Source organism: Chanos chanos, chromosome 4, assembly GCF_902362185.1.
Source record: "Chanos chanos chromosome 4, fChaCha1.1, whole genome shotgun sequence".
Taxonomy (NCBI): domain Eukaryota; kingdom Metazoa; phylum Chordata; class Actinopteri; order Gonorynchiformes; family Chanidae; genus Chanos; species Chanos chanos.
The window spans coordinates 45616431-45641246 of record NC_044498.1 but is presented as its reverse complement, the minus strand read 5'-3'; the positions used below and the strand labels follow the sequence as shown (position 1 = coordinate 45641246).

At 39.0% G+C, this 24816-nt stretch overlaps 1 protein-coding gene across 1 annotated transcript; it reads right to left on the bottom strand.

The window, feature by feature from the left end:
- Positions 1-5574: 5574 nt before the first annotated feature.
- adss2 (adenylosuccinate synthase 2) lies at positions 5575-19339 on the bottom strand. The gene is made up of 13 exons (XM_030771369.1): positions 19142-19339; positions 13950-14052; positions 12924-12992; positions 12789-12839; positions 12365-12431; positions 10864-10971; positions 10565-10646; positions 10093-10219; positions 7617-7771; positions 6837-6961; positions 6307-6404; positions 5957-6106; positions 5575-5636 (listed from the first exon to the last, which is right to left on the bottom strand). The coding sequence occupies exons 1-13, from the start codon at positions 19337-19339 to the stop codon at positions 5584-5586; spliced, it is 1386 nt and encodes a 461-aa protein (XP_030627229.1). The 3' UTR covers positions 5575-5583.
- Positions 19340-24816: the final 5477 nt, after the last annotated feature.

Here is a 24816-nt window from a genome sequence, read left to right as displayed (position 1 = left end):
AACGGATCGAACAGGTTTCAACAGATGCTTTTTATATTCATAGTTCACGTGCTGCGAAGCGTTCTCTTAGGTAAAGTGCGATTAATACGAAAAGAATTTGACATTTTCGGGAGGTTTGATTGTTTTTTTGCTAACAAACCAACAAACTCCATGTTCTCTGAGCTTTTTTTTTTTTTTTTCCCCCATCAAAACTAAGAGTTGGTTGAGGTTTTCTTTCAAAACAAGTCAATAAGTCAGTCCTGTCGCCTGGAAGTTTTTTGTTTGTCTGTTTGTTTATTATTTTTGTAATATTTTGAAAGATATTTATCATAAATATCCAGTCAGGTACGTAACAGGAGTTAAGAAGCAACAGCAGATGTTGAGGATTTGACTAAAATAATATCCTTCTAAAAATGTCATTTAATGAAAATGAATTAAAAAAAATGTGCTTTTTTGATAAACAAATTGTGAACGCACAGCCTGACAGCAATGTTATAGGATCAGGAAAAAAGAAATGCTTCACTTATTTGAATCTCATTTGAATTTCCAAACATTTTTGGCTTCTGCATTCTTGTAACTCTCCACTTTATAATGACTTCATAATAAAGTTTTACATTTATAAACAAATGTTGAAAGGATCAATTCAGTTTAGCACAAGAGGTTATCAACTAACTTTGCATAATTTTGAAGACTGAACTCTAGTAAATTGCAGTACACATAAAATATCTGAATGATTGTGTTTAATTTGAACATTTTGAAATGGGTTGTATGCTTGCACTGAAATACAGCAGTGACCTATTGACAAGCTCATTCTAAATATGTTAAGAAACCGCAGGAAAGATTCACTTAGCTGATGCTGAACTACTGTGCACCTAACTAAACTGATGTTGTCTTAATAAGTTCATTTATGTAAACGGTGCCTTTTCTGTAATAAATTACATTAAAAGCTAAGAAAATTAAAATTCTCAAATGAAACACACATGATTTTTAATTCCAATTTGATAAGTGGTGTAAATAAATGTTTTAACAATGCAAAGGTTCACTTTTACCATTTTGTGAATAGACTCTCCTTAACCAGGGTTCTCATTGTTATCATCCTTAGGCTTACCTCCTACCTTCTCTCTCATATGTGTGCATTTACTTTTCCTCAAAATATACATTTCCCAACAAGTAACAGACCTGTCTGAGTCATTACAGTCATTTAGATTCCAATTAAATGTGAGGTGTTTTTTAAACGTTGTTTTTAAGGACAAATTACTCTATTAGTCTGACATTAATAACACTAATGTCAGAAAAAGATTTTAAAAAGTCAGCTGTAAGTCCTTTTTATTCATGCTCTTGGTAAATGTAAGGGGGGGGGGGGGGGGCAATTTAAACACTGAAACATTTTCTAAGTCAAGAAAATGACAGCGATGAAACTAGGTGGGGTTGGGGAAGATATGGGAAAGTGTGTGGTTGGGAGTCTGTCAGAGGTCTGTGGAGTAGCACTGTAAATTCCAACCAGAGCAAATGGTCAAAATCCCCCCTCAAGAAGGCCAACAATCTCACCATACGTCAGAGGCACAGTCTTGTCTGCGTCCTTTTAGGATGCGGATGTGCTGTTCACTAATAACATACGTATGAATATGTTTTTATTTTTGTTTATTTTATTTTTTGGGATAAACCTCCACTTAATATCTTACATCTGCTTTTAGAACATTCTGTACTTTAAGAGGGGTGAACAAACAGAGGCGAGACATTATACCAAAGAACTAAACACAAAGCCAAATTAACAGTTGGAATAGACATCTTTGCATCTACTGATAACCAGTAAAATTCCTCTAGGTAGGTGTAAACTGTAGATCCAGTAATGTGAAATTATAAACAGTGAATATTATGAACAACGTCAAACACAGAAAGTTCTGTTATGTTCTTATTCATTATACCCCTGTACATATGCAGCAACATAAATACCAGGGGTATGAGGCTGCGTCGTTATTTTCCAGTAAATGTCTCCCCCTGGTGGCAAAATAATGAAAAGACGTGAAACCCGCAACTAATTTGAAAGGAATTGTATTCATGAATTTCACCTGAACAGCTGGTGCATCTGGTCTATTTTTCTGTTTGCTTTTGTACCTTCTACTTTACAAAACAATCCAATTTTTTTGCCTCTGATCCACAAATCATAAGTAATACAAAGAGGTAGATCTGAGTGTACTTCCTCCCCACTTTGGAATTTGATGCTTATGTTGAAATACCTACATAACACAATGTTAATTTGTCCATTTATAAACACTTAGTATTTAATCAGCTTTTTTTTTTTTTTAAATCACTATTTGTTCTTATTAAGTTGACTGATGCAAGAGGGTTTTTAAATCTACAAAGTATGTATGATATACGATATGTCAAAATAAATTTAAGTAATCTAATTCAATTTCCTGTGTGCTTCAAAAACACTATGGTCAGACACACTGCTATATAAGAGAGATATCTGATGTAATTCAAATAAAACTAATTTGATCAATATAAACGAATGACCGTCAAGATAAATGAAAATATACACTGGAATGACAAATAGGCAAAAGTTATTTCCATTTAAAAAAAAAAAAAAATGCACAAACGTATTTCTCAAGATGATGTTTAATTGGTTTTGATTATTGTATTGTAGTAATTAACTGATTTATTTTTTTTTGGACATATTAATGTTGATTGTTGTAATTACAAAGAGTGAAACCTGTATCGTACAAATCGCACCGGATAAACATGCACGCCCCCTCCAGAATACATCAACTTAAACAGCAAGGCATATTGAGCACCACTATACAACAAAAACAAGACCGCCCCTCTGTGGATCTCAATATACATATAAGGGAGACACAGAGCGGCAATACAAGATTCAAGATAAAAGGACCTCAGAAACAGAACAGGTTAACATAAGATTTGTGCAAATATGCAGTCATCAGCCCAACAAAGTTGTCATCAACTCCATCCAAGCACTCCCTCCAAAAACGTACTGGTCATGACTCCCTTTCAATTCTGACAGAAAACATGCCACATAACAAAAAAAAATCTGATTTTTTATTTAGTAGTGTGATTTTTTTTTTTTTTTTTACTTTTTTGTTGGAGTCTGTGAAAGAAAAAGATAAATATCTTAAGTAATAAAATAAAATAAAATAAAAATAAAAATGAACTGGTGTTTGGTGTAAACTTAAATATACTGAATATCCCATTTTAAAAAAAAAAAATCGTAAATGAACTGGAAGATGACGCACTAGTTACCACACAAAACACTTTCTTTGGATGCATTCACTCACTTTGGCAAAGTAGATTCTGGGAGACATACAGCCAGGTAATGGCCCTTTAAAGGTTAATGCTGTACACTGCAATCACTGCTTCAACAAGAGAAGCTTCTCTCTCTCACGGTCATGGCAGCATGTTTTTTTTAAACGGGGAGGGGGAGACGCCGAAATCATTTCACGCGAACCTGTACGATATAAACATGGTTTCTGAGACACAAAGCAATTCATATTTTACATCTAATACACGTGAAAGACTTTGAGCATTTGAAGGCAATTTTTTTTTAATGTTACCCGGGACTGACTTCAAGTTTCACTGAAAACTAATTCTATGCTAAGAAGGCACAGTCTTACTCTACACAGCAGTTATGAAGCGGGACAATGTGCTGCCCGATTGTTTTTTCTGACTCTTAACAAAGCAATGCAATGACAAGTTTCCTCTGTTTTAATGGGATATTCTTACTCATTTCCTATATTCTCCTATAGTGTACCGAAATCAGTGCCAGAAGAAACAGCAGACGTTACGCTGTACGTATGACTGAGTAAAGAGGATGACATTGACATAGTTTGTCGCTAGCAAGAAAATGTGCTAATGCTAATGCTCTACGTTTTACTTGCTGGCTTGTACATAATAACATTTCTGTTTGTCAACATCTATACTATAACTGCAAAAAAAAAAAAAAAGAATAAAGAAATAAAAATCTCTGTGTGACCAAATTTTACCAATCATCAACATCCAACAGAGAGAGGGGTGTACTATTCCTTTATACAGACCAGTGTCTTGTTTGAGTGGGATGTTTAAATGGCCGTATAAAATGTCTAACGGACAAAATTTGGATACAACATTACCAAAAGTGATTGGTACCAGCAATAGTAAGGAAACTCCCAGTGCCTCTTATCAGACTTCATTCACAAGCGTACGCGTTTTGATCAAATAAATGTTCCCTTCATGTTCTGAAGATTTTAAAAGTTTATGGTACCCATGGGTCACCTCTTTCCATTACAACAAGGTCATACAAATTTGTATCTGCAACTGTGTAATTCAACATATTATATATATTCATGCTGATAACTGCTTTGTTATCATGCTATGATGCAACCAAAGACTTCTGTTAAATAAAGTGAAATACAATCTGTTTGATCAACGACACAGCCTTCCACATTCAAGGGTCCCACCGCAGTCAAATGCATCTATAACCCAAATCAGAAGTAAAATATGTACAGTGTTCTGATCACTGGAGAATCCTGAGACATAAGTTAAAACAAAAAGATATTAAATTATGAACATGTGTGCACCTATTGTCCTTTCTACATTTAGTGAGTACATTCTTGAGGCATTGCTCAAGTTCATTTTTGGTGACCTTTCTCTTTTTTTTCGTTTTCAGATGGTTGTTTCATTTATAGCAATACTGCTATTATTATTATTATTATTATTATTATTATTATTATTATTATTATTATTAAGTACAAAATTTACATGCATTCGTAGAGGTGAAAATGTCGGTTTGAGCATTAAATATTGATAAAATCTGAAGAAGTCAGAAGGATCAATGTGCACAAATGACTCAGTACACATCACAACACTGAACTTATGACGTCATTACATCCATACACTGAAATGGCAGAAGGTACATCTCTGTTTTCATACTCGCCAGCATCATTTCAGTCAGCATAAAAGCGAGCTAAATGTTTGAATTTAGGAGCAGACAGTGTGTGTTTACCACATAAAAAGTACTGGGGTCAAAAAGATGATAACTGACATAGAAAGTCAGGTCTATCCATTGTTAGGTACTAATGCACAACAAATTATGGGACTTTTGAACCATTCAGGAATAGTCAACAAACAGAAACCTGTTTTTTTTCTGAACCCCAACACAAGTTGTAAATTAAAACAAGATCCAACGTGCACTGGGAAGCAAAACTGATCCATAATGGCAGATTATCTATATCAGTTTCTCAAAACAAAGTGGCAAATCTAAAGAAACTGCAACTGAATGTCAGAGCGCAGCTGTGGTGTTATCTCTCTTCTTTTAGCATATCGAAGGCAACCATTTTGTGACGTACCGTTCAAGCTCTCATGGAAAAGGAAACCGAAGGTGTTATTTGGAAAAAGGATAAGAGAAATGGAGAGGCCATCCTTTTGTATTTTGTTTTTTTTTTTTTCTTGTTTTTTTTTTTTCTGTCTTGTCATCAAGAAAGTGCGACATGGTGGAACAGAAGAGGAGCGGCATCCTACTCCTGTTGGACCTGGGATCTCCCTGATGAGGCCACAGTCTGGGCTGAAGACAGAGGGGTCAGCCAGTACAACATACAGACCAATCTCTTCACCTCAAAAGAGCTGAATCATAGACTCCCGAGACTTGCCAACGCCAATCCACTTCACTGGATAAAAAAGAAAAAAAAGAGAGAGAGAACCAATTAAATGCTATTTACTCATATGACCTGCGGTAAGATTCAAATTCTCATGGTAATCTTTCATTCTTTAAAAGTACTTATGTGCATTTGTTAACTCTTTGGCAGTGCCTAAGGCTATCAGCAGTCGTATGAAACTTTATACTTTAATCTTAATGCAACTTTCACATTTTTTCAAAGCTGAGAAATTGAATATGTATATTTCTAATACATGATTACTACTATAAATCTAGAGAGGACAAAGAACATTCCTATTTTACAATGCATGCGTTTGTAAAGACAGGTCTTACCAGGCACTCCCAAGTAGTTCTCGATGAAACGGACATACTTCTGAGCATTTTCTGGAAGCTCGTCGAAGGTTCTTGCGGCAGAAGTGTCACTGTTCCAGCCAGGAAGAGTTTCATATTGGACCTCTACCCTCTGCAAGACCTCTTGGTTTGCTGTGTACGGTTTTGGGGGTGTCATTAGTCCATTTTGTTTTTGACAGAAACCATGAGAATTATATTTGTAGAAAGGCAAGTAATTGTTTCTGTACGTAACCAGGAAATGCGTATTGCATGCTTTGTCAGTTGTGCACCATATAACAAGCACATCATTCATTAAGACTTGGTTTAGTGATTTGTGTAGATGGGGTACTTGCCAGGGAAATATGGTATAGATTCATTGTCCACCTTGTATGCCACCCCAACCTTGATCTCAGGGAATACATCCAAGATGTCTAGTTTGGTAAGAGCAATCCTAGAGGAAATGATACAGATTTATATGAGCATCTCTCTCTTTATTTGATGCGCATGCACAAACTGTCAACACGAAAAGAGGCTGAGATCTGTTCCCATACAGTTCTGAGAGGAAAATAGGACTGATGTGTTGGGATGTTCTTTTGCATTGTCATGAACTGTTACACAGTAAATATGTGAGTGTGTTCATATATATGCACATTTCACAATAATTTTAGGACTTTATAAATAGAAAGCACAAATAGACAGATAGACAGATAGATAGATAGATAGATAGATAGATAGATAGATAGATAGATAGATAGATAGAGAGGAAGAGAGAGAGAGAGAGACAGAGAGCAGGAGACCAGGAGAAAAGGAGAGGACGAGAGAAAGTGAGACGCAACCAGTGAATGTCAAGTGAACCCAGATGGGGAGGAACCTGAGCACTCACGCAGTGAAACCATTGATCATATGTGCATATTTGACAAGCACCAGATCCAGCCAGCCACATCTTCTCTTGCGGCCAGTGGTCACACCCACCTCCTTGCCTCGTGTCTGGAGGAGGTCACCTATTTCCTGAACGGAAAGAGACAGTAATCAAAAACACAGAGGACAATGTGTACATATCAGTGTGCTCCACTAGAGGGAGCTCTTTCACATTTACTTGCATATGTCTCACTGACAGTTACATATCATCAGTAAGTGTCTCCAAAAAAGACTACCACCCACTCATTGTCTGATAGCCTTTAAGCCTGACTCACTGCCCAGCTATGCAATTCTGTTTTCATAACGTGAGCCTCATAACACACCAGTATTCCCTATGTCCTTAAAGGGAAGAAACCTACCATTCAGGTAAATTACAGACATAAAAACACACTGTTCTCCAGTACATTATAATAGTAACAACATTATAGTAGTAACTCTTCTACATACAGTGGGCTGAAGTGTGGGGAGATGATCATGTAACGCAGCATTACCAATACCATGACGATTCCTACATATGTATTCATTCACATACTTCACATGACAGTAAGTACTGTAATTCATGTAATGATCTGCAAACAACTCCTTGAATTACGCCCACCACGAACCATGCTTCTTTGGAAGGTTCCTACAGCCAGTATCATGTAACACCGGGTTATATTCCAATATTTCTACACCGTATTGAAGCAATAACAAAACAAGGACTATATTTAGGACTTTTTTGGTCTCAGAGGTGGAGTGTTCTTACATTGGTCTGTTCAGAGGGGAACGCTCCGATGCCAACGCGCGTCGTGTATGCCTTGACCACGCCGTACACCTCGCCCACGTTCTGGGGCGGCATGCCCAGACCCGTGCACACGCCTCCCACGGTGCAGTTTGACGACGTCACGAAGGGGTACGTCCCTGTAACGACGACGAAAACATCACCTCAGGAATGCAGCCCCCGCAACGGATATCAGTAAACACGCCTGTGAGGATAACTCGACGACGAGGAGGCATGCGTTATCAAATGAGGCTAGTCCTAAGGCAAAGAGTCTCTCTTTCAGTGTAAATTCGGTGCAATTCTGTAAGGCGTACAGAGAAAGAGAGAGAGGAGTGTGATACTGTAAACGACTTTCAGCGAACCAGTATCAGGGGTGTACGTGCACGTTTCACAAACACACAGTTTGAGGTATCTGTAATTTTGCATTTATATTTCGTTACAAATGCATTATAGAATCATATCTTTATGTGTTTAAGGTAAAACTGTACTCATCTCGAATAATTTAACACATCAGCATCAAAACAAATTGAAACAAACATCCAAAAAACAAAACCCTGAGTTCTCTGCACCAGTGATATCTTTTCTGATAAGTGATAAAATGTTATAAAATACCATTTTCACCCCCGCGGTCACAGGAAATCAGTTTAACAGACCAGGTCTAGACCTGAATAGCAGCACAACTGTTGCTGTATCTGTTCTAATGCAGACTTGTGCTCTAGACTGCTGATCGTCATCACATTGTGACAAAGCTGTGGATTCTTGTTAACAAATTTAATGAGTGTTTTGACCCTTTCAGCAGCTGAAATGAACAGTTATAGCGGGATAGCAAGTTTCCGCGAACTGATTTCAAACCAGGTGTCGACGCCTGGTTTTTTAACAGGCAAAGATGTTGACAATTAAACCTAAAATTATTACCATTATTTTTTGAAAATGAATGTTACTGCAGTCAGGGCTCCTGACTAACTTTTTCCACTGGTGGCACTGGCGCTCCTTACTGAAAATTTTAGGAGCACCAGCACAAAATTTAGGCGCACCACCTAAATCGACATGCAACGCAACACATTCATATTTTTTCCATTTTAACTGTATTACTGATAAATGCTTTGGTAATAAAAGGACAGTTTACGGAAATAACAATGTGCTGTTGTTATTTCAAAGGAAAAGTCGCAAAGTAAGCTAGTGCTTTAAGAGAAAAAATCATTAAGTTAAAAAGGTGCTTTTTGAACATAAACACCAAACAGAGGCGCCGTTATTCCATCAGCGCATCTGTCCCTGCATAGTTTATCCTTCACGCTACTGCCCTACTTTACGAGTGTTTCACGTTTGAAGTTTGCGGTCGAGTCGGCAAACTTAGCTTTCCCGCAAACGTTAGGCCACGTCGAGAGCGGTACATGGGCTTATTAATACATGGCGCTCCTTTCCTTGCAATACCTCAGCCTCGTAAACTGCGTGAGCCACTCCTGTCGGAAAGAGCATGTTTTATGCCTTTTTCAACACCTAGTTATAAAATTTAGTCGCATTGTCTCCAAAAAGGGTTGCAAAATGCGACTAAATGGTCGCAGTCTGGAGCCCTGTGCGGTGCAAGATTTTTATTCATACTCACTATTGTGTGATAAAATTTGAACTTTTATCGCTTAAATATCACTGAGAGAGAACGTGAGAGTTTAGGTACATAAGAAAGAAAATTGTAATAATTTCAATGCATTTTTAATGTGGTAATGTTTTCTTAACCCTCTCTGCACAAAAAGAATTCTGCAAACAACTCAAAATAACTTTGGAGCCAAATTTCACTTCACTAATTGATACTGTAGATTAATTTTGTGGAGTCACGTGTATAAATAAAGCTACCTACTTCTGTTCCCATTAGCCAACCAACATCGCAAGAAATACTCATTTTCCAGATTCCGCCACAGATACGAATACTACCCATAAATTTTTACAAGGACAAAAGTCAATGCCTGTTTTCGTGTGCACCTATTCTAATTGGGAACATCCACAGCAGTGAAGGTAAATGACTCACGGGGGCGGTTCTCCTTTGGGAGCATTTTTGTGTTTGTCTTTCCATCACCTTGAGGAATGAGGGAGTATTGTGACATTGTATACGAGAAACTCACTAACAGGTAAGGGATCTTTCGATTTCATTTGAAATGAACCGTAAAAGGGGGAAAAAAAAGGTAGAGAGTAAAGTGCAAGTGTTTAAAAAAAAGTTCATGCACAGTGACACAGTTGTAGTGGGTGCCACCATACGTGCGTGTGAATCTGTGTGTGAGCTGCTATTTCAATGACGTCAACTCACCAGACAGAGTGAGGTGACTTTGCAGCAAGCTTTTAAAAAGGCATCAGTTTGTTAGTATGGTTTTCACTGCCATTTTTTTTTTTAGATTATGCAATGTACCTACCATAGCGCACTGAAAAGTTTTCCTAACATCACAGAGTACTACCAAGACCACAAAAAACTTACCAAAGTCAATGTCCAGCAGGGCAGCATTGGCACCTTCCACCAGGATCTTTTTAGGAGCTCCATGAAGTGCCTCATACATGAAGTAGACACCATCTCTAACCATGGGCTTTATCCTGTCCCCATAAGCCTAATAAACCAGATCCACAAACACAGAGTCTGACTCAAACCAACCAGTAAAACAAACCAGTAAAACAGGTCACCTTTTGTTTCAGAGGGGTTATTTCTTATCTTTTTTTTTTTTTTTTAACTATCGAAATACATTCTATTGTGATTGCTCAAACCCGCGAGATTTTATGTGCCTGTAGTAAACTGAACAGATTGTGTTCTTGGCACGTTAAGTCAAATATGGAACGCAAATAAATGAAGAAATGCCACCAAGATACAGACGGTGTACAGGTGTGTGTAGATGATTACGGTGTGTGAGGGCGAGTAGAAGGTTCCTGTGGTAAAGGTCTAATGGTAAGCAGTTCACCTTAAGTTTTCCCAGCTCTCCATCTATATCAATCTCCAAGGTCGGGTACATAGATTTGTACTGCTGGGCTAAGACTTTATACCTGTGAAAGAGCGAAGAGACATATGAAATGGTCACGCCAGCATTCTTCGAGTCGTTCTAAGGAGTGGTGTCCACATACCATTCCTCCAGGGACGTGTTGAAACAGATTTTCAATGGTTGTACCTACATCAAGTGACCAGAAAATACGCTATGGCGGGTTTAGACCAGGAAATAGGATTTGCATGGGGAAACAACATGCAAAGTCAATACATCCTCACCTTTCAGAGAACTGCTGAAAGTCAGACAAAAGGTCACATATCCTGAGGCCGCTGCGGGCAGCTTTGGCTGAGTACACGGGCCCGATGCCTTTTTTCGTTGTGCCCAAGCTGTGGAGAGAACGAGGTTCTTGGTTTGGATGCATATGTACTGAACACGACAGACTGCTGTCATGGCCCATTCTTATTTGGGACAGTTACTATAGCAACTGACAATTAATAAGGTTTTACTGCTCTTTCAATCAGTTAATGATTGAATGATGGCTTCTCTCAAAGCTGGCAAAATGCAGGTGCAGCATGCCTCTCTACTTCAGGTCTATCAGTTCCGAGAAAAAAAGGATGATCAATGGCCCTTAAATAAATAACCAAAAAGTAATAAGAATGCACTAACGCATTTATGACTTACTTAACTTGATATGGCTTCCTAGTGCTGATGTACTTTGACAAACTTGCAATCGACAAATCCAAAAAGCACCACTCATCTAAATGAACTACGCATGAGTAGGCTGTCAGAATAATGAATCTATTTTTCGCTTTTTATCAAAATTACATGTAAATTACACACATCACGGTCACGCTACCATTCTCCGTGAATCTGCCAACCACCGACTCTTCAGAGAGTCGACTATCTGTGCTACACTGTATGTGTCGATGATAACAGACCTTCAAAGGGTGGTTTATCGAACTGGATCTTCAAAAAGAGACCGCCAGCCTAACTTCAGACTATTTTCTGTCATAATGAAGGTGATTGACAGTAAACTGGCGACAAATTTCAGAGTCCCAGATAAGATAAGAGCTGTGTAAGATCTATAATAGATTAGGATTAGCACATTACACTACCATTCTCATACTGAGTGAGCATAAACTTGTACAGTTCATTCCCCGCTGAAGAACCAGAAAACGAATCTGTCTATGTGATAACTACTCGTAACAACCGTGTTTAGTTTCAGCTTCTGTGGAAGTAATTTACTCCAACACAGGCTGTCATGCCCTTCCTTAACACATTTTACAACTTGCACCTGTGCTAAGACGTATATAGGGTGACATCTCTGTGCTATTCTGAGAATCTAAAGCCCATGGCCTCTTCGTAGCCTTCCCAGCTGCTCAGAGATAAGGAAGACAAGCAATTCAAAGATAAGGCAGAATGCAAGCTGCTACCATAGATTGTGCTGTAGTCTGTACATATTGCTGGCTAAAGTCTATCCATTTTAAATTATATTTTCCACAGCCTGCTGGGGACAGATAGGAGCAAACACAGATTATGTAACCTCACCTCTCCATAAGAAGCAGAGTGTATGTGTACCGGGGCCAAGGATTATGGCAAAAACAGTTTGTGGTGATACCCTTGAAATGTGTTTTCAAAAAATGATGTCTTTGACAATGCTTCTCGGAGTAAATGTGCTGAATACAAATGGTTTTTAGCTAAAAATCAGGTTAAGCTCTGTCTAGGGAAAAAAAAGGCATGATTAGAAAAGGTAAGAGATTTGGATTTGAAGGTTTTTACTTTTTGCCAGCTTGTTGTTGCCTCTCCAGCTCCTGAACTCCATCAACAGCTTGATGGAAATCAAATACTGCAAACACGAACACACACACACACACACACACACAAATTAGTTACAAATATTTCCACCCTACTGGAACCGATCCACAAGTGTTTTCAACAAAACATGCTGGTGAAGATCTGTGAAGATCAACATCTCACTCGTTGTACGGACACTTATCAATATCAAGGTTTAAAACTTAGCCACATTCCCCTGAAAAGACAGCAGATAACTAAATGGGAAAAAAAAAAAAAAACAATCTTTAAGTAAAGCATCAGGCACCAAGTCATTCCCAAAGCCTTGCAGTTGTGTGTAGTCATCAGAGAAATAAAACGCCTACAGAGATTAACATTTAACACAAGTTTACACAGAGAGCTTGCAGCTTACCGATGTGAGCACGGTCAGAGATGATGAGCCTCTTATCCCAGCCCTCCAGACCTGGGAAGACAAGCTGTGTTATTTCAGAACACATTCCCTGTTTGTGTTTTGGAGTCAAATTAATGTAGAAGACATGAGAACCACCTTTTCCTTTAAGGGTATTCTTCTCAGCTTCCTCAAAAAGCCCAGGGAGATGGATGACAACACCATTACCTGTGGTGGAGCACAGAGACACGATGGGATAAAAGAAAAGCATTATGATGCTATTCCCAGCAAACTTAAAACCCACCATTACCTTCCATCTTTTATGCAAACCAAACTTTTTGTCAAATGAGAATTTTTAACACATAATCAATGGAAGACAGATGTGATTACACTCTAGAAGGGTTGTAACTGATTGTATTATCAGCATTTGTGGTGAAAGTCTTATCGCATTAATGAAAATGCCAGTGAGCAGAACTATTAATAGTATCAAAAACAGTCAGGACCATTAGCAAAATAAAGTCCCTGCAGATAAAGCTCATATACCACACTCCATTGTGTCATGACTGGCCCATATCCAGAGTCAGAGTGTAGTAGTGGCTGTTAGTGTATTAAACTGATAAGGTTGGTTTGGCTCTGGATCAATGAATAAATCATTTCCTAAGGGACCTTTTTGTTTTATCCTTTGACATATTTCATTTTGTCCATGCGTAAAGCTTCTTTCCACATGTCTGTGCTCAGGGCCAAATCGATAATGAGATATGGTCTCAGTCGAGTCTCTCAGTTTAGTGAAAGAATAACAATAACGTTTCAATCCACGGTGCTAAAGGCTGAAACTTCTCACAGCGCCGAACTATTCCACAAAGCATAACCAAGCTGAACGCAACGTTCATACAATGGGTACGAGACAGAAGGCTCGGCTATTAAAACATTCTCTAGTGCGTAATTATTAAAGGTCCCCCTAAAGCCAAATTTACAGTTAAAGCCAACAATTTACAGTCAAGTGTTTCAGATGAACGTTTTTTATGTGTTTCAGGGAGAAGGAGGAGACCCGAGAGAGAGAGAGAAAGAGAGAGAGAGAAGGAGCCCAGAGAGAGAGAGAGAGAGAGAGAGAGAGAGAGAGAGAGAGAGAGAAACAGATGAGCAGCGCTAATTCATTCTAAAAGGTGTGAAAGTACTCATACTCACCGATAAAGGCCGTGACCTTGGGGTTGATAATGCCACTTGGTAGAAGGTGGAAGTCATATTCCACAGAGTCCACGACAACCGTGTGTCCCGCGTTGTTCCCTCCCTACAAAAAGAAAAAATATTCATGTCTGTTTTTTGTTTTGTTTTTTTTACACAAAAGGAAATATGAAATGCAAAAAAAAAAACCCTAACTAAAATTACACTGTAAAAGATGATGGTGAGATGTGAGGTCCACAAGTCTGAAGATGGCATTGTTCTTCAGGAAAGCTGAAATGTCCCTGGACTATAGTAATAACACCATGGACTGCAAAGAATGAGGTTTCACAGGCCAAACAACAACAACAAAAAAACACCACTGTTGTAACTGTTGCAGAGTACTGCAATAAACTACCACTTCCTACACAGACTGCAATAAAAAAAACAATAAAAACAGGCTGACAGTGTCAATACTCTAGTTATCATTTCAACTTAACCTGAAGTGCACTTGATTTCTGGTTTAACTCACAGAATCTACCTGAATCTGGTCATTCAAACTCTGTATACTATCACAAAAGTCTTGCTATAGTAGTCTTGCTTTAATCTTTCCCTCCAGCCACTTGACACAAGAGTGTAAGAGGGACCTGGGGTTATTTAGCAAGTTACCTCAAAAACTCTGTTATAGAGCTGTACAGGTCCAATGAAGATAACATTTTCTACTAGGTTCATTAAAACACCTCAAGAAAATTCAGGGCAGTTCATGATATGTCTACCTCAATGGAGACTAATGCCTGGTAGAAGTTGTTTACACGGCAAATATTAGCATCTTGGCAAGAGGAGGTAGTAAGACGTATTTGTTGTTTGGAGAAAACATCTAACAAAGGATTAAAAGCAGGTTTTCAACTGGAAGTCACAGGGACAGACACTGAAAGCGAAAATGCTACTGTTGTGCCAAACCCACTGGGAATTAATGACATGGTCTTTCCAAAACACGCTATGATGGATTTAAAGTTCCACAAACGCAAAAAGCCATTCCACAAAGAGGAGATTCCATGTCTGGTAAGCTTGTGTGCCTAAAGAGAAGGGACATCGTGGAAAATCTAGGGGAAGGTTTATATTGGGGCAGCTCCAATCAGTCAGTCTGTGTTTTGCTGTGCTTTGACCAGCAAGCAGCAGCGACAAGCTATTCCTGGACAAATGCAGTCCGTGGACCATGTGTGCAAATGCCTGTCCTTTTTAGTGGCATTTACTATGTGTCCATTCCCACAGTGTTCAAGAGAGGACATATATAATGACTAGATTTACAAGCTTGCGTTTCATACAAGCTTTTCACTGAAATGCGTGTGACGAAACTCGACAGTTTGGACCGTTCAAAACATGATTTTCATCTCTAGCAACATTGGATCCTCATATAATGTGACCTTAGACGAATCTTAATCACTATTTTTTTAGGAACTTTGGAATCCGGCAAATTTTAGTAAGTTCCCACAGTAATTTCCCAATTGCAAACTGCCTTACGATCCTACCTACTTGTCCACAGATGGATAGCTCAGAGGTACAAACTGATAAGATGACGAATGGAGCGGTGCCAGTTTCTTTCCAAAGTAAGAATAAAACAAATTGGTAACTTCTACCCCAGGGATACTGCTGAATGGTAACTGCTGCCCCCCCCCCACCCCCAACAGTCCCATAACAGAGACACTGCTCACAGCCAAGTCGTGAATCCTTTCTAAAGAGTACAACTTGTACCCCTGGAAATGAAAATACATGCATAAGCCAGCGTCGTCACAACTTAAATTATGTGACAACTTCCAGCTTCAGAGTCCCTCAAGACATTATATTCACACATTAAATCAGGTAATACTATTGGTTGTGGTGTGAAACTTGATGCTACGAAGGATAATGTTATTGCGTCCTCTACAAGACATTTAGCCTAACTCATTAAAACATTAGCCTAACTGTTAGGGGATAACTCAGACCAGCTGCATCATAATGACCAGCAATAGCTTGGAACAATTTTTTCGCACCGTGCGTTGTGCGTCATGCTCTTGTGATTGCAGAATGACTTTCCATGCTCCAAACTTGTCAGGCTAAAAGTGTCTGGTATGATCAATCTCATGCAGCCCACACAGCCCTTGGGGCAACAAGGGCAGCAGCCCTGGGTGCTATGGAATTAGTGTCAGACTTGCCACCTTATCACCAACAAAGGCAAAGCTATACATCAAATCCTTGTGAAACCTGCTTTAAGCCAGTGGAAGGGTACCGCATCACGCTATGAACTGATTTGCCCTTAGATATTCACTTAGAGCTCTCATGTTTCAGTCCAGTCCATGGTTTAAAAGACTGGCACGGTTCAGTGTATACAACAGGTTTAATGAGTGAGAAAATGAGTGGTTAAGTACAAGGCTGCTCCATACAAAGCTGCTTTCCATATTGTTCTGGGTTGTTTTGTGTGTGCGTGTGCGCGGTTTGACATGTTGGTATACCCTGTCAATGCAAATATACCAAGACATTCATTAAATCCACTAATGCTTAGCAACAACCCAAAACAGCAGGATCAGCCAACAACCTGTACTTGGTTTTGCAAAAGAACACCGTAGACCTCTTTCAAACAGAAACTTTGCCATAGTTATACTGTTCATCAACAGGGCAGTGTAACTCTACACTAGATTTCATCATGGGGTTTTACAGAAGAGAGCCTTTTGGTTGAAAAAGAGATCTTTGTTAAGTTGGAACAATAAAAAAAAAAAAAACAATAAAAATCAATTTACAAGGATATGTTGAAGCAACAGGGAAATCAAAAGCATAACATTAAAATTAAATTTGATTGAAAGTACACTGAAAAATTGTTGCAGAACACACAATCAGGGAAGACAAGTAGGGACTTCTGAATAAGAAAAAGTACTTCAGACAAGTATGTTACTATGGGGTGGAGAAACAGAGAACCTGTTTTTCCTCACTGCAACAGGTGGTCTTGCATCTCTTCACATGGTGAGAAGAGCAGCTGTCTCCTGATTAGAAATGTGCAAACCATAGTACGAAACCTTTCAAATATCAAATTGCCAAGTCACTTTTATCTCACCAGGTCACTGCTATCGAAGACCACGCATCCACTCACATCATAAAAAAACACAGCATCACTCACTAGTACTGTCCGACATGTAGGCCTAGTCATTAAAGCTTAAAAACCATTGTCAAAGTAACTATTTCAAGTCGCAGGGTGAAAGACAAGACATTTATTGTCTGTGACAAAGGGCAAAATCAGCCTTCCATGTCCACTAGCACACCATCTTTTATATCTCCTTTTGAGAGGTGTGTTTAAGTTAGTTCAGTTAAGTTTTTTTTTTTTTTAGAAACACACTGAGGAAAACCATGCTGCAGCTGTCAAAAGGAATTTGTGCGGACTCACTAAGGGTCTGCGGTTTTCACTTAAGTTTATATTACAAGGGAAATTCTCATTTCAACACGTACAACATTCCCTGAACAGCACTAAAATATATATATATATATATGTGGGTCAAAATGGATGAGCAAAATTTAATCTTTTGACACAGACTTCTGATATCATATCAATTTAATGTAATCTGGAAAGACATGACAAGAGCAAGTCACCCCTCTTTCCATCTTACCCTCCCACAAGGAAAACTAGACTGCTGGTGCAGCTCTTTTTATAAAAAGCTGAACACTATCACCTTCCACACACGCAACCACATGCGCAAACACATGCATGGACACGGATATGGATATAGTATACACACACGCCCCCAAGCCTTTCATTATGGTGTTTTTTTTTTCTTATAGCAACAGGCTTGGCAAGGCATGAGCCCTAACGAGAAGAATCCATGCTATGTGAACCTGTTATCAATACCACACATAGTGCCAGAAGCAAATACAACTGCCAAAAGCCTGTCCTTCTGCCACAGCCTAGCAACTACGTGTCCAGCAGTTTAAGAAACAACAACACATCGGCTGGAGCAAGAACACTGTAACGATTATACAAATCTTCATCGAGTAGTTTGGGAACTTTTGCGAGACCTTTAATCGTTTATAGCTACAGAAGCAATTTGTGTGTCATGACAAAAAACTTTTTGCAGCTTAAAGGAAGCACAAACACAAAGTCACCAGATCCAGCAGGACTATTTGAAAGAACCAGAGTTACAGTAAATTGTGGTTTCCGGACTCCAATACAATTTCCTGTATGTGGAAGACTAGCTTTGTGTAAAGCGTTTACTAAATGTAACGGCTGGTTTAAGCAACAATTAAGCAACAATAAGTGTGCGTTTAAAACACTGATGATGCCTCACTCGAACGAGCAGGTTTCCAGCCGGTGAAAGCAAATGAAGAATCGATATTTCTGGAAACATCAAGTAATGAATACTAGGCCACAGCCATATCCCATCAATAAACATAAACTGTCAAAGTACAAGGTTTCAACAATCATAATTCCTTAACTATTGATAATCACCCAGTCTCAGTAGCGAGGCGATGTGAAAAGACGTGTGTAAAATCCCATACCAGGGAAGACTAGATGGACCCCTTCGCTACCCACCGACCTGGCTAAATAATGCAATTCAATGATTGCTGTGATCACGGAACGCACAATAACAGAGACACTGGCCCTTTGCAAACGTTGGCGACCACCACTGACAATTTAATAATTCAGTGACTTACGTGACGACCAAACAACTACAACAAATATATCTATCTCTCCTGCATCACTGTACTCAAGGTGACATTAGCTAGCTAGCAAGGTTAGGTTATGACTGGGAGTACTCTCCAGCTAGTTCGGCCTGAAACGACTAAGTTAACTGTCTAGTGCACTAAAGTATACCTTTTCTTTTACGGGCGAAATTAGAGCCTGATTGGCATATTGCCAGTAATTTGCCTCAGTCGTATAAAACTGGTAAACAGGCTTACTGGGAATGTACCTGCTTGGCCACTACCCTTAGCTTGCTACGTGACCAGCTAAAGAGAGACCAAACCAATAGAACTTCCCATACACTTGCTTCCTGCTTAGCTATTGTTTGCTAAAGTGATGGACCTCAAGAAACCGTAATAATGAAATAATTTGGGGCGGCCGACGTGAAATTCAACATGAGTTAAACAGGCGAACAGTTTGTCTGCCGACCCTCGGTGGGGATGTACGGCAGTTATTTCAACTCACACATCGAGACATACCGCACTGTCCTAGGGGCTAACGTTATCGAGAGACTCACCTGACATCTGCAAACTATGTCAGCGTCCTGGGCGAGTAAATCCACAACCTTTCCTTTCCCTTCATCGCCCCATTGTGCTCCGAGCACTACTGTCACTTTGTTGCCCACGTTTGGGCTCTCCACACGCAAAGAGTTGTTGATGCTGTGGGACCCACCATTTTGCTCCCCAGCAGCTTCGGCACTCCCGCTCCCTGACATAACCGTTTGTTCCCTTTTAGAGTATGTATCTCCGTGAAGCAACTTCAGTTGGCCTGCTGACTGGAGAGTGTCTGCGAGCCATGAGAATCACAACTTGCGTATTGAATTTAGACACGCCCCCACATGGTGTACTCTCCAGAGGATTCGTTACTAGAGTTGTTTTTATCAGTAGTAAAACTCATTTATTTTATTTAAACTGCTCCTTAAAATTATATTTTATATTGCAGAGACCTGGGAACATGTTAATGGAATATATGCACTTGTCACTAATATAATAGAAACTCAAACTGTGTCTCTAGCATGTTTTTTCGGGGGTGAAGAGTTGTACAACACAGGTGGAAGTGCTTCATCAAAGCCGATACCTTAATGACATCCTTAGGAGGCTCGTGAATGTAGTATTATAATTTCATTTTCTTTAAAGTGAAAATAGTCCACAGAAGCAGGGACTAAGGGTCAACTGACTCAAAGTGCTTGAAGTTAACCATTTATATTTTTATTTTTCTAAATCTTCTACTAACTTAAAATACTGATTCATTTGGTGTGGCTTGAAAAGTGGGAACTAGCGATCTCACGCGGAATCAACGGGTAAAATCTATTCGCTTTTGCCTCAGTCTAAAGGCCGTCAGTGTGATATCAAGATAATTTCATAATGAGCCACCTATCATTAGTTATAGTAACATTTTTACTTCTCTCAAAGATTCAAATTAGCGATGGAACTTGGAGGTAGCAACTTTTCCTTTGTTTTTCAACCCATTAGCTTGTCAGTCACAGACAGCAGGCTTTAGATGAAACAAATGCTAAATTTGCCCTTGAAGTGTGAAGCAGACGTGTACATTTCAAATTAAGGTTATAATATACAAATGTGTTTTACAGGTATAAGAATATTCTGGAAGACGAGCGCTTATTTACCTTAAATAATGCAGTAAGTACTCATAACTGGCAAGTTTTTTCATCGAATATGTTTACGTTACCTCTTGTGAAACTTTAGCCGTGTGAGCCATCATACAAGCTAACAAATAACATCCTCGAAGGGATAAGGAGAGTGTGTTTTTTCCTATTTGTAAATTGTCGGTAGAAAACAATAGGAAGCATGGCCACTACATACAGGTAAACGTTTTGTACTACTGCCATATATTTTTCATATGCGAAATGTTACATTTTGCTCAGATATTTCTAGAGTATGAGGGATCCTCTTTTACTGAATGGCAGTATCCTAAAACATGTGAGGTCAAAAACAAGAGGTAAAAAAAGTCATCTCTTAGGTGTCATCACTTTCACAGGTACCACTTTTCTCATTTCCTACTTTAACTGATGTGTCGGCTGTTTCTTTTTATCATTCCTCCAGTTCACCCCATGCAATTATGAAATGTAAATCTTCTGGTTTTCAGGCTGTGAGGCCACTAATATCTGTAAGTGCTTTGACAAAATCGCACATCACATGTTTTTATTCCTTATTATTATTATACTTTAAAAGAATTTGTGTTTTGTACAACGTTATTATCGTTTTTGGATAAGGACACATCTATACAGGAAGAGGAACGATACCTTTATGTCAGAGATTCGCTCTTCAGTTTTGCATGGTATACTGTCACTTCATTGGAGAGGTATTCAAAACAAACATTATGTAATTTGAATTTGTGCATACTTCGTTATGCATTTGACAAAAGCATGTTATAGTATATATGAAATAGTATATTGTTTCTCAACAGAAATGCAAATGAAACTGACTCACAGGTAAGACACTGATCACTGGATACTGACTGAATCAAAGGTTTGAAGTATTGAATGGGACATTCAATGTTTATTTTAACATTGCCAACACATATCTACACTTCCCTTGCTAACTTAACATTTAACATAATAGGCTGTCGTCTTGCGCAAACTAAAAATAATTTACAACCAACCAAGAAAAAGTGCCCCAGCCCAAGTTGACTTGTATGATAAGAGCCAACCTTAGAAGTCAATGGCTAGTACTTTAAGTCCTGGTGTTTTGGGCAGACGTTGCATTTTGAATGGAGACCTTGGAGCTGCAAATGATAGAAACATTTTTTTAAACACAGAAGTGCGTGGCGTGGCTTTTGTCAAAAATGACATGTCCACAGCAAAGTAAAACACAGAAAAGCTGTCAAAAACTTGCACAAATTTCTCCAAGAAATTATCTCTGACCTGTGTGACTGATATACAAATGTACCTAAAAAAAAGGAAAAGCATTAGCAGTTTGAACAAAAGTGAAGCATTTATGATATAAGTTATTACATTTATATACATATTATTGTCTGAACTACCATAACTTCCCTGTCTGCATCAGGTGGTGAGAATATGGATCATTGATCCAGACCAAGCAGAGCAGGCTGAAATCAACAATACTGCACTGGTGCCTTCCAGGGTGAGAACCTGTTTTGAAATCTTCATTATATCCAAGTTTGTTCATCACTGACAAAATTAAGGGTCCACCTTTGGTCAGTTTATTATCTGTTGAAAGTGATACTACAAGCCGCTGATATATCAGTACTAATATGATCATAACATGTATTTCATTAATAGCTCGTTAATTTTAGTCAGATTCTGTAAATTTACCATCTTCTCCCTCCTCACCAGCAATCTCTACTTGTCAGTAAGCAGTTCTTCAACATGGGACAGTCCCCAATGATCAAGTTGTTGTCATCGACACAATCACTTCAGGGTGTTTTCACAACTGAAGGGTATGCTATTTTCTGCATTAGTTTGACCCTATTGCTATTTCTTGACTGTTGAATAATTTCGTGTATATGGGGTATTGGTTAATTGTCCCTTTATTTTGATAAATTAAACACACTATATTTGGAAAAAAATTAAACTAAACACAATGCTTACATATTTAAATGCAATGCTTAAAAGCTTGATCGGCGTTTTATTGGGAATTAATACATCTATCATAAATTTCATACATATTTGTTAAAATGGAGTTGTTGGCTGCTTGTAAGCTAAAATAGCTATGAAAATTGCTAGTAAGAATGTTGTGGCTTAGAATCCTCTGTACCTCCATTTTACAGGTACTGGGAAGCTGTCCTCCCTGGAAATCAGATGTGCCAAAATTTTTACATTGATGGTCAGCCAGTCAGTTTCCAAAACCGCTTTGTCATGCCTAATCAGTTCACATTTTTTGATGTGGCCCAAGAGGACCCATACACAGGCACAGAAATATCTTTGCATTTGTCTGCTGGCAGTCAGGTCTCTGTCGTACAGACCACTTGTGCCTCTTACCAAAGCTTACTTCTATCTGATAAAGGCAGTTTCATGACCAAGAATGACTTTCACACCTATGAGGAGATAAAAGTTAAACCAGGCAATATACCTGTGCCGCCTGAGGGCTATTTTACTGTCAGTGGAGCTGCCATGTTGGAGGATGGCATCATCTTCCACATTGGAGATACCCTCCTCTGGAGGGGCAAAGACAAGAGACTGCAGGAGGTGCAAGAGAAAGGGCAGTTGGTGCAAGGAGTGCGGGGTTTGACTCAGAGAGTGAGCTGTGTGGACTACTATCCTGTGCAGGTGAGCATATAAGGCTGCATCACAAGATTAACTTTTAAAGCAGTAGCACACTTAAAAAAACACACAATAGTCGTCATCAGTAATACTGATAACAGTACTGTTTTTTTTTTGTATACGGCATTCTCATCAGTTATGGTAAAAATGGTAGAAATACTCCTTTTAATTTAATGTTCACAGAATGTAGAACTAGCTACTGTCATTGTTTGGAGAGACCATGACCTGTTTGTAGGAGGGAGGTGTTTCAATAAGGCAGACAACAGCAGTTACCTGCACCCTGTGGTGTCCCTGCCATCCGACATGACATTCCTCACAGCCTCATTCAGTTCACACCCAGCCTGTCTGACTGCCCTGGTCATGCAGACCCACACAGGTGTTCACGCACGCCCCCTCCTACTTACTTTAAATGAGTTGGAAGGTGTTTGGTGGACCAACACCTCTCTGACAAAATTCAACGAGGAAGACTTTCCTCAAGGACCTTTTAAGATCCACTCCGTCATGTCTGCCGTGGAGACTCTGATGATCTGGAACAGGGAAATTATTCTCTACAACTTCCACGGTGACAGTGGATGGGATTATCTACAGGCACTGGAAACTTCCAACCTCAGCTTGGCAGCCAATGGCAGCCACGTTCACCAGGTGGCCATAGGTGTGTGGAATATGTATATTTACCGTATTTGTTCTTGTACGTATGTAAGTTATATGTTCTCTTATTTGTCCCGTTCATCCCTGTGGCTGTAGATCACAGATGGAACATGCTGGTGAAGATGGAAAACAACGTTCTGCTCTACTGCAAGGCTGGCATGCATAGTCTCGTACGTCTGCACAAGTGGATGGAGCCCGGTAACTTGGTCGCTCTCTACCTTGACCAAAAAGACCAGATCTCTATGCTGACGTTGACAGAACAGGGCCTGAGTGTGCTAAAGTATCCCATGTTCATGGAGGCTATGAGCGCCATGCATGGTGGATCTCATCAATGTCCTTTCAGAGCCTTTAGCCACAGCATGAACACGCTGGTCTACTACCTGGACAAGAGCGATCATTTAGAGTTTTGGGCTCAGGTGGGTCATGAGAGAGTGCAGTCTGGTTTAAAGAAGATTTTGAGGTTGATAAAAGATATTACAAGTGTCAATAATGCAGATAATAAGCAGATACTACACAGGTTTACAGCAGTCTTTCACTGAAATGATTATAATTCATAAAGAGGAACAAACACTTCCAGCTAAAAAATAACCAAGTTATGTGTGTCTAAACTGCAAGCAGGTATGTCCCTCTAAGCCTATTTTATCAGGGTATTTTTTCACTAAATATGACTGCATTCATAACTTTTTCTGGTAGGGACTTACACATTCACTGTCTCCAGCAAGGCAGATGGGTTAGGCCCATACAGATACAGACTAATAACAATAACTAATTTATTAAGTACAGTAAGCTTGCTGATGATAAGGGTTGTTGCTCAAACAATTCTATTTTTAACTTCTCTTGCAGATATAAATCTAAAAAGTAATTTGTGTTTTAGTTCTCTTGTACTAAATGTCTCCTGCCTCTACCAGGTAGTGTACCCAGAGGGCAGGGTTGTACAGGTGCAGCTACATAGCAACCAAATGAACCTTGTTCATATTATGGAGAGAAACCATTTTGAGACTGTGGAGGGTGTGGTTCGCATGAACAAGGTGAAATTCGTTTTAAAAAAATCATAACCTCCTATCGATAAAGATATAGGTGAGAGTAAGAGAAAAATAAGCCACTCTGTAGGCACGTTCTGTTCTTGGTTAAAATGTTTTTTATGCAATGTTTCTATTTGAAAGACATATCTTGCCCTTTTTTCCCATCAGAGTTTTACTGTTATCCATCAGTTGGATTATAGGGAGAACATGAGTTACTCAGATATGCAGTGAGTTATGTTATCGTTTCTAACAGTAATTATATTTGAATGAAATTAGATAAAC